The sequence below is a fragment of the Carcharhinus amblyrhynchos genome, chromosome 13 (genome assembly GCF_965287045.1).
Source record: "Carcharhinus amblyrhynchos chromosome 13, sCarAmb.v2.hapA, whole genome shotgun sequence".
Taxonomy (NCBI): Eukaryota; Metazoa; Chordata; class Chondrichthyes; order Carcharhiniformes; family Carcharhinidae; genus Carcharhinus; species Carcharhinus amblyrhynchos.
Window position 1 is genome coordinate 2,891,191 of NC_137336.1, and position 17,378 is coordinate 2,908,568.

Here is a 17,378-nt window from a genome sequence, read left to right on the forward strand (position 1 = left end):
CATGCCAAAGAGCAAAGACAATGATAAGAAGAAAGGGTTGATTGAAACAAATGTTCTCTTTCATTTTCTTTGAAGACTTTTTGTAATTCTATAACCATTTTGAGTGGGGGAAGAGAGACTGTGTGACTGATGGGGAAGATTCATCTAATGGGGGTCATGAACCTGTTGGTTTCCCAGTTTGAGGTGGGAAGCGGTGATGATGGACGTCTTGGTGGCCAGTGGCAGCAGCGAGCTGATTGGTGGCAGAAGGATGTGTGACAGAATCTTCAGGAAGACGTTAAAACAGAGTTGGCAAGTTTCCACAAAGCTCCTCTACAGGCCAGAGCATCACTTCCAATAGCTTTAAAACTACCCAATCAGTGACCTTTCATTTCCTTTTTTGAAACATAAATATTCCTGCAGTGCTTCCTGCAGACTCATGGATAGGAATAGCAGCAACCTGTATTCTATCTGTTGAAATATAAACTGAGAAAACGGTTAATAACTCATCAGTTGACTTTCTTCTGTTTGAACTGAGGAAATCGAGCCAGTTATTTATACGTTGGTCAGAAAATGGCTGTCTCCAAAATCTCTCAAACTTTGCATGTTTTTTTTTGACGTAATCCTACTGCTTCGAGTGGAAATATCTGTAAATCTCCTCTAGGCAATTTCCATTCCAACTCTGTGTGGATTCCTTTTATTCTTATGTTAAGTACGAGCTCAGCCAAAGAAGCAATGTCTCGCAATGTCTTTCATATTGTCTGAACACTTTCCACTAGAGTGAGTTAGGCAATTAACTGGAATCTCTGAACGGAGGCAGGACTGCCCTGCGTGACCTAAGCCGCAGTGTCTGATGAATGTGCAGGTACGCAGCCTTTTCCCCTGGTGTTCTTTAGCATGCCGGTGCCAGTGTGTCACAGGGAAAAAAAAAATAAATCTCCCTTGATCTGCCTTAATGCTGAGTGATGCTTTTAATCTAAAGTGAGGAAGTTACGCAAAAACCTCTTCTAGAACACTGGCTTGGCCCCCAGCTTGAATCATACCGAGAACCACACTCTGTAGAAAGCTTGGAGAGGGAGCAGAGGCGATTTACTGCACTGGTGGCAGGGACGAGGGACTTCTGTTAATACAGAATGGTTGCTGCGTAGAGGAGGCTGCTCGGCTGTTGTCTCTGCGTTTGGTATCTGCGAGGGAATGTTAGACGGGGTAATGGGGAACTGACCCGGCTGTTCTTTGAGTATGTTAAGTGGTGTTCATAATCGTCAGTCTTTGATAGAGTAAATAAGATGCTTCCAATGGCAAGAACATTGCCAACCAGGGGACACAGATTTACAATAACTGGCAAAAAAACCAGAGGTGACACAACTGCAGAGAAATAGACTCGGAGCTGGACTTCTTCAGAATTTTCTTTTTTATTCATTTCTGGGGCATGGACGTCACTGGCTGGCGAGCATTTATTGCCCATCCCTAGTTGCCGTAGGGTAGTTAGAATTAACCACATTGCTGTGACTTTGGAGTTAGACGTAGGCCAAGTAAGGACAGCAGATTTCCTTCCCTAAAGGACGTTAGTGAACCAGATGGGTTTTTCCGAAAATCGACAACGGTTTCACGATCATCAGTAGATTCTTAATTCCAGATATTTTTTATTGAGTTCAAATTCCACTACAGGGGATATGGTGGGATTTGAACCCGGATCCCCAGAACATTAGCTGAGCTTCTGGGTTAATAGTCAAGCGATAATACCACTAGGCCATTGCCTCCCCTATGTTGGTGGAAGCAGCTACAATAATAACTTTCAGAAAGAAATTGGGTAAGTGCTTGAATAGGTGAAGATTGGAAGGTGCTGTGAAAAGATGAGGAGTGTGGAACTAATTGCATAGCACTTCCAAAAAGCTGGTACAGCCACAGTGGGCTGAAGGGTCTCCTTCTGTGCTGAATTATTCAATAGTTCTGCAATTTATGCCTTCCAATTACTTCAAGCAGCAGGACTTCACCCACTGTGTCTGCCTCCAGACATAACCTGCATTGAGAAGAAGAAAATCTCTTAATTGGACAAAACGTTAAAATTCCAGATTTGGCATTGTACTTTACAGCAATTTGAGTGAAAGCACAATCACAAGCCCAGGACTCTCAGTCATTTCTTCCATGGAACATCACCAATGCTCTGTAACACTGTATCAGGTGAATGGCTAAACTTTCTGTCAATGGGAGGGAATTGGGAGAGAATTCCGGAGCCTAAGTCGGGAATTTTACTGCCTTGTCTGCCCGAGGCTCATAAAACTCCGCCCAAGGCCCATGGAGAATGCCTGCGAGGCAGTAGAATTCCGGCCTAGGAGTCGGTACAGACTCGAACGGGCTTCCTCTGCATTGCGGGAATTCTTTGGATTCTGTGGATTGAGGCCCAGAACTGATGTAAAGTTGCCTGTGGAGCTGACCTGATATCCAGTCTGAGGGGGCACGGGACCTCCTTGCAGAGGGTAACCTTTGTTACTTGACGGCACTAGTGCCACAGTGGGATGGGTGGGGGCAGGGTCTGCACTGACTCTTCGACAGAGCATCCCACCCAATATCTCTACTAATATTAGTACATGGGATTTAATGGGATTGAGAGTTAGAGATAGGCCAGGGAGGTATGGATATGATCGGCGCAACTTGTGGGCCGAAGGGCCTGTTTGTGCTGTAGTGTTCTATGTTCTGTGACATCTCTGTAACCCCACATATTTACTCCGCTAATCCCCCTAACTTATACTTCTTGGAGCAGTGAGGGTTCATTCAGCCTGGCCAATCTGCCGAACCAGCGTGCTACTCTATTTCTAGCTTTCTTGTGCTTCCCCAGTTTCCCGGTGGCTGCACTGAAGTTGTCTCTGGAATTGGTTCTTTAAGCTATTGCTACAATGGGTTGAATGAGTCTTTTTGATCTCCTGTGTCCTTTCTTTAAACCTTTCTGCAGTTGGGTTAAAATGTTTGGGTAGTGTGGATATTGCTGACTATGCTCTCAAAAACAGTCTCTTTTGGAAAAGAATCTGGTGTGAGAGGACATGTGTGCAGGCTGCCTCTCTGAGCTCTGGCCAAACAGTGCAAACTGGCCTACAACATGGACTCCACATGAGAGCCCCGAGGACGCTTTCAGATGTTCAGCGGTCCATTCAATAAATGCATAGCCTTAATTCCCCCTGACCGATGGCTCAGCAATACTGTCCAGTGACTCACTGAGCTCTAAAGAACTGGAAGATCCTGGATTGGATCCCAGATTCCTTCCACTCCTTTCCCAAAGGTGCTGACTCATATTGGCACTCATCCAGTACCTCATTCATGTAGCCATTCTTTCTGTGTAGTTACACAATCTGGACATAACATTAGTTTTTATGGTCAGAGAGAGAGTCTTTGCTTATCTCCATTTCTCTGTCAGTCCTCCAAGATCTCTCCATCTCTGGTGTCAATCCTGATCCATAATCAGTAACCTCTGCTGGTAAAGCCACTACGATAGATGTAGGGTACGCATACCACCCACTTTAGCTCTGATGGCCCACACCGTTCACTGCCCAGGCTCACAAATAAATAGCACTTGGACAAACTCATCAACAACCTTGAAGCCTTTGGTGAATATGGTCGGTATGTGTGGGGAGGGGCGTTGCAGAATGGGGAGTAAATTGGGGAGGAGAATGAAATGATAATCAACTGGGGCTAATGCCTGGATTAAAGAACCCTTCTCTGTGAGAATCTTCCATTCTTGTTCCATCTTCAAACAGAAATCATTTTATGGGAGGGCACGAGAGGAGAAATTCTCCAGAATAGTGGTGGTTGTAACAAAATAAGGAATCTAGTTACACTCATTAGTTGTCCCTTTTAGATAACCTATGGAAGCTGTGTAAGAAAGTGCTTTACACTGTGGTTGCACTATTTCAGTGCGCTGTCTTGATTTTTTTTCCCCTGTACATGGCGAAACCAGGATTACTGCTGGCCATTCAAATGCGGCGAGATATGTGGATAACCAGCCTCTCTCTGGTGGGGCTTAAAGGATTTTATTAACCATTGTGGAGGAGATGTGGATAGCAGTGAGTGTGTTGAAACTCCCATTCAGCTGTGAAATTTAATTCAGTCGCTGATGGAGCAAAGTATGAGTTTAGACCCAGAGAATTAATAAAATCCATAAAGTGTTCCCTTCTTAGACGTGTTATCGCTGCTTGACATGGTGCGGATGCTGGGAACAGGATTTGCATATCTGTCACAGACTGTGCTTCCGGACAGGAGTTGCCATGGTTGTATGTAATTTCATACGTCAGTGGATTTCCCAGGGCGTTATGGGATGTCAGAGACTCTGATGTTGAGTGCTGAGCTGCCCTCTCCCTTTGAAAAGAAATAAACTTAAATGGCCAAAGCCAGGTAGTTTTTGCCACCCTTACCCAGTCTGGCCTACACGTGACTCCAGACCAACAGGAACGTGGTTAACTCTTAATTGCCATCTGAAATAGGCATGGATCAGCCAGGGGTCATAGACCAATATCTTTTCCCAAAGGTAGGGGAGTCTAAAATTAGAGGGCGTAGGTTTAAGGTGAGAAGGGAGACATACAAAAGGTCCCAGAGGGGCAATTTTCTCACACAGAGGGTGATGAGTGTCTGGAACGAGTTGCCAGAGGTAGTAGTAGAGGTGGGTACAATTTTGTCTTTTAAAAAGCATTTAGATAGTTACATGGGTAAGATGGGTATAGAGGGATGTGGGCCAAATGCGGGCAATTGGGACTAGCTTAGCAGTTAAAAAAAAAAGGCAGCATGGGCAAGTTGGGCTGAAGGGCCTGATTCCCTGCTGTAAATCTCTATGACTGTAAATGGCTGAGTGAGTCACTCAGTTCAGGGATAATTTGGGTTTGGCAGTGAATGCTAGCCCAGCCAGCGAAGTCCACATTCTGTGAAGGAACTAAATAAAAACTGCTGAAGAGCAATGACCTTTTTAAAACTGACTGAAGCCTAAAATGTCAGGCCTCATGTCCCATGTCCAAGGGCTCTTTACTTGTTAGCCTGGGCAGTGAGCTTTTCAACTGTGCGGGTCATCATAGCTGAATAGGGCGGCATGTGTACCCTACATCCACTTCAGTGCCCTTACACAAGAGTTGGAACACATTTAAAAGACGTATCATTGCCCAATCATTTTCATACCATCCCCATGGAGAATAACAAACACATCCATCATTTTCACTTGGATGCTGTTCATAGGAGAAGCAACAACTACTTTTGCCTTCAGGGCAATTAAACATCCCAAGACCCTCCTCAGGAGTGTGCATCAAGAATTGACTCTCTGAGTATTATAAGGAGATGACCAGAAGTCTGGCCAGAGAGGTAAGTTTTACAAGGTGTAAATGAGGAGAATAGAGCAAGGACCCAGGCAGTGGGATGCATGCCAACGGTGGAGCCATTAAAATTGGTACGTTGGTGGCGGGGGCAGGGTGGGGCATGTCCACAGTTCCCTGGGTTTGTTACTCTGAGGGGGATCACAGTGGTTGGCACTGCTGCCTCACAGCATGAGGGACCTGTGTTCGATTCCTGGCACGGGTCACTGTCTGTTTGGAGTCTGCATACTCTCCCCGTGTCTGTGTCGGTTCCCTCCGGCTGCTCCAGCTTCCTTCCCACAGTTCGGAAGACCTGCTGTTGAGGTGCATTGGCCATGCTAAATTCTCCCTCCGTGTACCCGAACAGGAGCTGGAGTGTGGCGACTAGGGGATTCTCACAGTAACTTCATGCAGTGTTAAAGTAAGCTTCCTTGTGACACTAATAAACTTTAATAATGAAGTACCCTGAACATCAGGATGAGAATTTTAAAATTCAAGGTGTTACTGGACCAGGATCCAATGTAGATCGAAGATAACAAAGAGCAGTAGGAGTGGAGTACATGTCCCATCCAGCCTATGCTGCCATTTAGTACTGATCTTAGGTTCCAACCCATTTCTCATATCCCTAAATTCCCTGAGAGAACACTGTCAAACCTCTTCAGAATCTAAAGTTATAATCATACCATGCTTTTCGAGGTCCGTTGTCAAGGTCACCTCAATAACAGATTCCGGCAATTTCCTAATCGATGATATTCAACCAACTGGCTGGTGCGCCAATGTTTTCGCCGTCCCTTTCTTGAAAAGCAGGGTATCAATTGTTAAATTCTGATCTAATGAGAACATTCCCAAAGGAATATTGGCAAGCCATAGACAGCAGATCCACAGTCTCCGCAGCTATCTCTTTTGGCACCCAATGATATTGGCCATCATGTCCTGAGAATTTGTCAGATTTTAGTCCCTGAACTTTCTCCACTATTTTATCTCTGCTGATAATAATTTCCAGACTTTTTTTTAGCTCCTGAGTTATTGTCTAATTCTGGTATCAGACTCATTTCTTCCACTGCGAAGACATAAAATATTTGTTCAATGCCTCCACCATTTTCTCATTCTCCGTGATAGTTTCTCCTCTCTCTGCTTCGACGGGACCAATGTTTGCTTTAGCTACTCTCTTCCTTTTTATAAACTGATTAATACCTCTTATTATCTCTTTTTATAGTTTTGATTGGATTAGTCCAGTACTCTATTTTCTTCTTGTTTTACCAGCTTTTTGGTGGCCCTCTGCTGGTTTTCACAACACCCCCAATCCTCAGACTTGCTTCTTGTCTTTTTGCAACATTGTGAGCTTCTCCTTTTACTCTAACACCACCTTTAACATCCGGAATGAGCCACAAAAGGGTCTTTCATGCTGAGCTTTCAATGCTTTTTTGTTGGATCAGTGAGTTCTGGCGTGATGGGTGAATGGGGCCTGATGTGACTTAGGACATGGGCAGCTTTGGTTGAGCTTAGGTTTATGGGAGGTGGGGATACAAAAGTCCATGCCAGTTGTGAAACATAAATACTCCATTTCTGATGCTACTTAAAAGTGAAGACTCCCCGTGCTCCTTAAATCTCACAATTCGCATTACAAGCCCAAGGAAAAGTGACTCCTTGTACTTTCTGCGAGTGGGATTATGTGGAACTTTGGAGGATAGAGTCATAAAGTTATAGAGGTTTACAGCATGGAAACAGGCCCTGTGAGGAAAGGTCTGGTGGTGTGGGGGGGTAGCAGGATTCGATACCTTGCTCTTGCGGAGAGCCGGTATGTAATTGACATGCCACACGGCCCCTCTGAGTGTAAGTCTATTCTGTGATGTGTGAGTAGAATCTTTGGGACCTATTTCACTCTCCTACATTTACAACTTTTGCTGTCTCCACATTGGGACCAGGATATTCTGATCCCACTGCAGCATTCCCACCCAAAGTCAACGAACCTTTGGCTAGTCCACCAAATTTTCCATCCCGCACCTGGGCCTGAGTCTTTGCTCTGGGGATTAGAACGGAGCAGTGTGAGAGTTTAAAGTATCCTTTTGTTCATGTTTGTCCCTTCATCCCACCCGCTCCCATATCGTCCCTGTCTGAAGGTGCTAACTCATTGTTCTCGAGTTGGAGTACAAGGACTCTGTCCATTACTATACTCAGATAGTCATCTTTTAGCTCATAATCCTTGGTAGAATCATCTGACCATAGAGGTCAGGGATTTGACTTGTTAATGACCATTGAAAGTTATACCTGTTGGTAGTGTCAGTAGTTTCTCAAACTCCAATGGCCCTGCCCAGTTTTATACTCATGTGTCCAATCTAACTAATAATCTAATGTGAATTTTCTCTCGGGTTTGGCTTGAAGCAGTGCGAAGGAGATGAATCTTATTTCCTGATTTTTCAAGGACAATCCTGCAGAGTTAGTAAGGTGTGATAACTAACAGGGAAAGGAGGACTGATCATGAATGCGCCACACATTCTCACACAGGGTCATGAAGATGAGTGGTAAAGCAAATTGTGTGGAGGGTGTGGAAAGTCTGCAGAGGGATCTGGATAGGCTAAGCGAGTGGGCGAGGACCTGGCAGATGGAGCATAATATTAGCAAGTGTGAAGTTATCCACTTTGGCAGAAATAATAGTAGGAGGGATTATTATTCATAGGACAAAAAGCTGCAGCATGCTATGGTGCAGAGGGACCCTCTGTCCTTGTGCATGAGTCGCAAAAACCCAGTCTGCAGGTGCAGCAGGTGATCAAGAAGGCGAATGGGATGTTGGCCTTCATAGCGAGGGGGATTGAATATAAAAGTAGGGAGGTCTTGCTGAAACTGTACAAGGCACTGGTGAGGCCGCAGCTGGAGTACTGTGTGCAGTTTTGGTCACCGCACTTGTGCAAGGATATTTTGGCCTTGGAGGGAGTGCAGAGGAGGTTCACTAGGCTGATACCGGAAATGAGGGTGTTGGATTATGAAGAGAGACTAAATAGACTGGGTCTGTACTCGTTGGAGTTTAGAAGGATGAGTGGGGGATCTTATAGAAACGTATAAGATAATGAAAGGGATGGATAGGGTAGAGGTAGAGACATTCTTCCCGCTTAGAAAGGACAGCAGGACTGGAGGGCACAGCCTCAAGATAAGGGGGGTGCGGTTTAGATCGGAGTTGAGGAGGAACTTCTTCACTCAAAGGGTGGTGCATCTCTGGAATTCTCTGCCCGTTGAAGTGGTGGAGGCTGCCTCGCTAAATATATTTAAGTCACAGGTAGATAGGTTTTTGACAGACAAGGGAATTAAGGGTTATGGGGAGAAAGCGGGAAAGTGGAACTGATCCACTTCAGATCAGCCATGATCTTATTGAATGGCGGGGCAGGCTCGAAGGGCTAGATGGCCTACTCCTGCTCCTATTTCTTATGTTCTTATGACCCCCAGTAGGAATCACTGAACCTTTACAGTGCAGAAGGAGGCCATTTGGTCTGCCAAGTCTGTACTGGCTCTCTGAAAAACCATTCTAACTAGTCCCAGACACAGTCACAAGTGAGAACATGCAAACTTTCTGTAGCTCAGGGAGTTTCAAAATAACTCCCAACATTTTCACTGTTGTCCCAATTAAGCATAAAATGCTAATCATTCAAAAATCATGTTTAAATTTCTCTGCCAATATGAGTTTAAACAGAGCTTTTCTTTGTAATGATACCACATCCAGACAACTCAGCAACTCTTTCCTAATATCCTTAAAATAGACAACATGGTTTTAAACAACCCCTTCACTTGAAGACTGAACTTCCGTTTATATGGCACCTTTCATGGCCTCACAGCCAAGCACTTTATAATCAATGAAGTAGTTTTAAATTATAAGTTAAAGTTCATTTATTAGTCAGAAGCAGACTTACATTAACATTACAATAAAGTTACTATGAAAATCCCCTAGTCGCCACACTTTGGCACCTGTTCGGGTGCACTGAGGGAGAACTTAGCACAGCCGTTGCATCCTACCCAGCACATCTTTCAGACTGTGGCAGGAGATCGGAGCACTTGGAGGAAAGCCATGCAGACACGGGGAGAATGCGCAAACTCCACACGAGGTGTGACCCAAGCTGGGAATTGAACCCTGGTCCCTGGTGTTGTGAGGCAGCAGTGCTAACCACTGTGCCACCCATTGATATGCCTGTACAGTCACTGATAATTCAGGAAACATGGCAGCCAATTTGTGCACAGCAAGGTCCCAAAAAACCATGATGAATTTTTTTAAAATGATGCTGGCCAGATTTTAGGGAGATCTCTCCTTCCCACTTTGAAATAATGCCATGGGATCTTTTACATCCCCCTGAGACAGAGCAGAAGTGGTCATTGGTTTAACATAGCAGCTGAAAGGCAGAGGGTGAGAGGGAGCTCTAAAGGTAGACTCTGGGTTTGAGGTGCAGAAGCTGCCAACTGCTGCTGTTGAATGTATCTCCTTCAGTATCAAAACCGGTCATTTCACCCACAGGGGGTAAGGATGTTCCTGGCCACAAGCGATGTCTGACTGAAGGAAACGGAGAGTAACTGAAGCAGAAGGAGCAGCTCAAGGGAATCGAGAGATTGATGGGCTAACGAAACGCTGAGAGCGAGGGAAGAATGGAAATCCAACTGAAGAAACCGATGGAAAACTGAGGGTCCTCTTGCCCTGGCAGCTTTGGGAGAATGGACAGTTCTGCTAAAATGACCAGAATTTGCGTAATGCTAACTATTCATAGAGCTACACCGGGGGTGCAGCACAGAAACAGGACATTTGGCCCAACTGGTCCTTGTCAGCACTTATGCTCCACACAAGCCTCCTCCCACACTATCACATTGAATGCCATTGACATAATCTTCCACTCCTTACTTCCTCATCTACTTACCTAGTGTTCCCTTTAATAGATTCATACCACTCACCTCAAACATTCCCTGTGTCAGGGAGTTCCACATTCTCACCACTGTCTGGGTAAGGAACTTTATCCTGAATTCCTGTTGGATTTATTGGTGACTGAGTTGCATTTGATGCCCTGCTGACCCGCCACAATCTTGACAGCACCTCCATCAAACCCCTTCGCAATTCCGAAAGAGGTCCAACTTCGTTCCGGCCTCGGGTTCGATTGTCCGAGCAAACATTATCTGCGCTCTCTGAGGGCGATGGGATGGTTTTGTTTTCCTAAATGAAGCCGATGTTTCGTTCTGTGTGTCATGTGTGAATTTTTTCTTAAATTCAGGTGACGTTGCCTTTCCTGAGGGTGCTGGCTCTTTAACTGGGGTAACGTCCCAAGGCACGAGTGGACGTTTGTACCCCCCAGTGAATGCCAGTTGTTGGCATATTGGACTGTGACAAGCAACATGGACAATCATGCTTTCTGAAGGGGCTGCCATCAGGCGCAAAAGTTTTATCCCATTTATTTCCCCCTCCTGGTTGTGAAGTTGAACAATATCATTCTATAATACCACTTTGGCACTGCCCTGCTAAGTTGACACCATTTGGGATCATGCTGGACAGCGACCGGATTGTTTTTATTTAATTGTTGGCTGTGCAATGTTAAATAAATTGTGTCCTTTTGTGGTATTTTTAGTCCACACACTATCCTGGAACTCCCTCCCCAACAGCGCTGTGGGTGTACCTACACCTCGGGGACCGCAGCGGTTCAAGAAGGCAGCTCACCACCACCTTCTCAAGGGGCAATCAGGGATGGGCAATAAATGCTGATCCAGCCAGCGATGCCCATGGCCCGTGAGAGAATTAATAAAAATACAAGCAAGTGCTGGCACATCCTTTGAAAAGTCAGGTAAAGAGGAAGAGCAGTAGAGAATAGTGTCACAGCCATTCATCCGACCCACACACCTGACCAGAGAAAGACCGGGAATTATAGCCACGAGAAGTTGACCAATTGTGTCACATGACCACTGAGCGGCCTTGACCAATGAAACTTCTCCCTTGTCATCAGGCCCCTGGAGTGTGAACCATCCCACACTCGCAGCGGGAATCTATCAGGGGCTGAGTCTCTAAGTTAAATATTTCTCCACCTCTTTCCTCCTTACCACCTACCTCCTTAATATATCCCTACCTGGCTCAGTATCAAACTTTTCTGACAATCCTGTGAAGTGCCTTGGGATATTAGAGGCGCCATATAAATGCAAGGTGTTCTTGATTGTGGTGAGTCTCAGACTGGAGGTGATAAACATATGAGGAGATGACTGCCCCTTGGCTGATCCTAAGTTGGCTGTGGGTATTGGGATGTTTTCGAAGAAGAGGAATAATGCCGTAACAGTACTTGTGTATAAAATGCTCGCGTTAGGTTCCTCATTCAAATAAAAAGCGACAGATGAAATTATGCAATTTGCTTCGAGTTAGTTTATTTTAAAACGCAATTTGAGAGTTATTAACGCTTCAATGTACTGTGGCGGGGCTGGCTGAATATACACAAGCCTAACCCCAGTCGAAGGATGTGGATAAGGGCGGATGATGGAGGAGACCAGTAATGCCAGCTGATTCAACAAAAAAGATAGAGTCAATGTGTCAGACTCAATACACATCCTGCTAATAATGCAATGAATGTGTCAAGTAATATCTGAAGATGAAAGAGAAGATTAGAACGCAGTTGCTGTAATGAGATTGGTTTGTTTTGTTTCTATTTCATGCATTATGATGAGTTTACTGTTACCCTTTGAGTTGATACCACAACACCATCTACCCCTGTGTCTTATATCCCCCACCCCGCCCCATTCCATTGTTCCTGCACTGATTATTGCTGAAGTTTAGCTCTGTCATCATCTGCTGCATTCCACTACATCAAGGGGTGGATCTTCCTGTTTGAGCTGAGATAAATGCGCAGGCTATTTGGCTGTGGAGGCCATCGCAAGCCAATCCCTAAAAGTCTATTTCTCGACAGGGATTACAGGGAGGGGCTCTTGGCTGATTGTTTCTCGACCCTGAGATGTTGAGGACATTGGCCGCATCCTTTCCGCTGGTGCAGCTGCATCCAGCTTTGGAAACTGGAAATGTGCCAAGCGCAGCAGGACCTACCTTCCCTATTGCGGCACTGACTGGAGATGCCAAACTCAGCAACAACACTGCACAATAGACGGACCTGCATTAATGTAGCACCTTTCACGACCTTAGGACATCCCAAAGCACTGTGTTCTCACTATAGTATCTTTAAAGTGCGGACATTGTTCTGATGGAGGAAATATGGTTGCCAGTTGGTGCACAGAAAGCTCCCACGAGCAGTAGCATGGTAATGAGCAGTGTGTCTGCCGTTAAGGATGCTGATTGAGAGATGGATAATTGATCAGGGCACCAAGATGTTTTCCCAGTCTTTGAAGTAGAGCAGCTGTGGGACCGTGTTCATTCACCGGAGAGGACAAATGGGACCTTGGTCTACCATCTCACCTGGAGTATGGCACCTCCAACAGTGTAGCACTCCCTCGCTACTGCACTGGCAGTTCACAATACTCTGGGTGAAACTGGCGTCCACATCCTCTGTCTCGGAAATGAGAGTGCGACCAACTGAACTGTTTCAATGCCACCCTCAGAGAGGGTGGGTTATGTTCTGTATCACAAAGAATGTGAGGGATACTAATCATATCCATTAAAATCAACATTGACAAAGAGTCACTTGGACTTAAAACATCAGCTCTTTTTCTCTCCTTACAGATGCTGCCAGACCTGCTGAGATTTTCCAGCATTTTCTCTTTTGGTTTTCTATCCATTCATGTTATCTTCCGTTGGTAATTGGAAAATGGAATCATAGAATCCGTACAGTGCAGAAGGAGGCCATTCAGCCCATCAAGTCTGCACAGGAGAAGCAGGAGTAGACCATTCAGTCTTTCACTCCTGCTGCTCCATTCATATTGATCATCAAATTCAATATCCTCTCACACTGCAGAGATGTGCGGGTTGGGTGCATTTACCATGCTGAATTGCCCCTTACTGTCCCAGGGTGTGTAGGTTAGAGGGATTAGGGGGTAAATATGTGAGCTTACGGAGATAGAGTCCGGATGGGATTGTTGTTGGTGCAGACTCAATGGGCCGAATGGCCTCTTTCTGCACTGTAGGGATATTTAATTGCAGCTGAAGGATGAAACCTTTTTTAATACACCCTACTTTACAGGATTCATTTTTTCTTCACGGTGTATCATGGGTAAAAGCATGAGAGGGTGGGTGGGGTGCATACCTGGGACCGTTGGGTGGATGGGGGGGTGGGACATAATGTGTCATAGATGGTGCCTAAGGTGTTTGTGGCAGGTGAAGCCTGGAGGACCTTTGTGTTTTTAACCGGCATAAACTCCCATTGCACTGAGGTGAGCCTTTTAAACAGATCGCCTTGGCACCTGGCAACTCACGTTGCTCTGAACCTGAGCCAGTCCCGTCCCCCTCCCCACAATGAGAATCCCATCCTTACTGGCTCTTTCTCCCAGGGCTGGCGGGTAGATAAAAGCGAGTCGCTGGAAATAGCGACTGACAGCATTGCGGAGAGGGAAACGGAGTAAATGGCCGGAGAATTATCTGGTGGGATCCTCTGGTCCTGCCGGTGGCACATTCTCTGCCACGGTTTCCCGGCAGCTTGGGGTGGCTTCAATGGGAATTCCCCTTGATAGTGGTGGAACCAGAAGGTTCTCCCTCCTTCCAACAAGGAAAGCCCTGAGGGGAGGCCAGGGAATCTCACCCAGTGTCCCAGCTTTGTGATGACTCTTCAAAGCCAACTTCAGTTACGGCTGATCTTTGAACCTTAGAATCGTACAGTGCAGAAGAGGCCCTTTGGCCCATCGAGTCTGCACCGACACATTAGAAACACCTGATCTCCCACTTAATCCCATTTCCCAGCACTTGGCCCATAGCCTTGAATGTTACGATGTGCCAAGTGCTCAGCCAAACACTTTGTAAAGGATGTGAGGCAAGCTGCCTCTACCACCTCCCCCAGGCAGTGCATTCCAGACCCTCACCACCTCTAGTTTGGCTGGGGGAGGGAAAACCAGCTGCTCCTGGCTGTTGTCCAATACTCCACCATACACCCAACCATGGGCAGCACGGTAGCACAGTGGTTAGCACTGCTGCTTCACAGCTCCAGGGACCTGGGTTCAATTCCTGGCTCGGGTCACCGTCTGTGTGGAGTTTGCACCTTTCCCTCGTGTCTGCGTGGGTTTCCTCCGGGCGCTCCAGTTTCCTCCCACAGTCCAAAGATGTGCGGGTTAGGTTGATTGGCCACGCTAAAATTGGCGTTAGTGTCTGGGATGCGTAGGTTAGAGGGATTAGTGGGTATAAAAATGTGGGGAAATGGGGTTAGGGCCTGGGTGGGATTGTGTTCAGTGCAGACTCAAAGGGCCTCTTTCTGCACTGCAGGGTTCTATGATTCTATGCATATGTCAAGGGCCGAATGGCCTATTCCTACTGGTATTATGCTGAATGTAAATTGAATCACTCACACCGTACTCTGCTTACATGAGAGCTGAGACACATGGGAGATGGGTGAGGTCGAGACAGCTAGGTTCCCAGATCATTCATGACAGACAAAGAGAAAGAGAGAGAGACAGAGACAGAGGGTGACACCTACAGAGAGAGAGAGAGAGAGAAAAGGGGAGATACATGGGAAAGAGAGAAAGAAAAACGGGGAGTGTGTGAGAGAGACAGACAGACAGAGGGAGACACATGCAGGGACACATTTGGGGTTGGACAGAGAGAGGACATGTCATCATTTCTAGACAGTGAGAGAGGGAAAGAAAGAGAGAGAGAGAGAGAAAAACAGAGATACACATACAGAGAGTGAGAGAGAGAGAAAGAAAGAGACAGAGGAAGAGAGAGAGAGAAGCAGAGAGAGAGTGAAACAGAAAGACAGACAGAGAGAGAGAGAGAGACAGAGAGGGAGAGAGAGAAGATCCTTTGAAAGAACTATCTAATGAGTTCCACTTCCCTGATGTTCTCCTGTGATCACCCCCACTGATGTGATGGAGATGATTGCATTGGCCAATGAACTGAAATCTGTGTCCTCTGCTCTCTCTGACTCTTCAGACTGTGGAGACGGAGTGAAACTACGAGAACACTCGCTGATTTTGAGCGCCTGTACTAAATGTCCCCGTGGCCTATCCTGCTGTAGGGAGACCGACCCCCGTCCTCTCCATTCTCTCCACAGAACTCGGGACCTGGAAAATCTCTGTTTCCAGCATTGGACACAGTGCTTTAGCTGAGGCTGAACGATTGATTTTGAATGGTTTCGCTGTTTTGCCCTTTTAATTCCAGGTCAGTTTCGGAATTGCAGGAATGGCTGCGCAGTGAACCCTGGCTAATGTAGGCCATCATGCCTGGATTGATCCAATCAGAATTACATCTGACTTTTTAAAGGCACATCTAGCCAAGTGAAGTAATGCTGGATTCAATAAGGAATCCGGGCAGCTAAATCTGTCTTCATAATTTACAACTTCAGCAACTGCGATTGAAATAAGTACACAAATATGAGAAGATTAGCGTTGATGACTTTAATTGATTTACAGGCCGGCATGAAAATTACCCGGCCTTAAACTCATCTTTGTTTCTCAGTGTGAGCGGGAATTCAGCACTCCCGTGTCTGCCGGTTGTCTTTGTTGTTGGTTACTGATTTAATTAATTTTTCGCGTGACCGTTGATACAGAGATTCTCTCTGTCTTGTGGCATCACCTCACTGATCTGGCTTTGGTTTTCTTTGCATTTGGGTTTGCTAATAGGGTGGTGGCTGAGGGCATTGTTCCAGAGTAAATTGAGGCTGGGAATTAATGAGCTGACAGGACATGGTTTGATTGGGTGCAAAAGTGTCACCATTAATCTGGCTGCACTGCGGTAAATAATTCTTTGTCTGCATTTTAAACCCAGAGAGGGGTTATAGATGAAAACTAATTGTACAAGTGGAATCTTTGGAATTTAAATTACTTCCTCGGCCTCTCTCTTTTTTTCTGTCTCTCTCTCCCTCTGTCTCTTTCTCTATCTGTTTCTCTCCCTCTGTCTCTCTGGCTGTCTGTCTCTCTCTGATGCTGTCTCTCTGAATCTGTGTCTCTCTCTCTCTTTCTGTCTGTCTGTCTGTCTCTCTCTCTCTGACTCTGTGTCTGTCCGTCTGTCTCTCTCTGATACTCTCGGACTCTCTCTCTCTCTGACTCTCTTTCTGTCTGCCTGTCTGTCTGTCTCTCTGACTCTCTCTCTCTTTCCGTCTGTCTCTCTGCCTCTCTCTCTCTTTGACTCTCTCAGACTCTCTCTCTCTCCGTCTGTCTGATTCTCTCTCTCTTGGACTCTCTGTCTCTGGCTGGAATTTTACCATCCCACCCACCATGGGAATCCGAGCAAGCCAGGGGTGGAGCATGGATTTTATGATTTCGGAATGAGCGAAGCTGGAAAATTGCTGTCCATGTCTCTCGTTTCTTTCCTCAGTACGCCCTTTCATCCTCTTCATTTTCACCCACCCCTCCTGAGAAATGGAAAAGTGCGAGAGAAATAACTAAAAAAATGACAAAGATTTCCATCTCGCTTCCCATCACTGGTGAAGGCAGAATGAGTTGTGGTTGGCCAGCAGAGTGAGTGATAGTGAAGCTTAAAAGATATAAATTTTGAAAGCATTACCTACTAACGGAGTAATGACAGAAGGATGGCAGGGTGGGGGGTGTTATTTGGGGGCTGGTAGCTTGTTTTTAACTTCTTTCTTTCCACTAAGGACATTAAGGTGAGGAGTCAGGGGACAGCTAGGCCTCACAAACTTCCTCCACCATTTAGAAAGATCACGGCTAATCTCCGTTAATTTTACTTTCCCCATCATTGGCCCATATTCTCTCATTGTCTCTGTGTCAGTCTCAGCGCTGTCTCCTGGTACAATTTTATTCATTGAAGGCTCATGTCTTGTTGCCCATAGCTGAACTGTCATTTTCATTTCTGTTTCCTTTCAGAAGAAACAAGGACTGTGATTCCCAGTTAGCTCATTGGGTGAATGCATTACAGAGTCAAGGGACTGAAATTTCTGGCTTTGTTGGAACTGGGGGATTGGGTAAGGGGGGATGGGGGGAGTGGGTACCTGGAACAGGTAAGGACAAGGGATGCCAGCCCATAAC

General features: G+C 46.0%; 1 protein-coding gene across 4 annotated transcripts in view; it reads left to right on the forward strand.

The window, feature by feature from the left end:
• LOC145351666 (protocadherin-1-like) overlaps positions 1-17,378 on the forward strand; it is a 385,163-nt gene that overhangs the window by 43,631 nt on the left and 324,154 nt on the right. Inside the window, exon 3 of one of the 4 annotated variants that reach the window (XM_080201227.1) lies at positions 9,799-11,650. The exons of the other annotated variants lie outside the window; for them this stretch is intronic. Within the exon in view, the coding sequence (XP_080057353.1) occupies positions 9,799-9,834 (36 nt within the window). The 3' untranslated portion in view covers positions 9,835-11,650. Of the gene's footprint in view, positions 1-9,798; positions 11,651-17,378 lie in introns of those variants that run through there. 4 annotated transcript variants of the gene reach the window in all.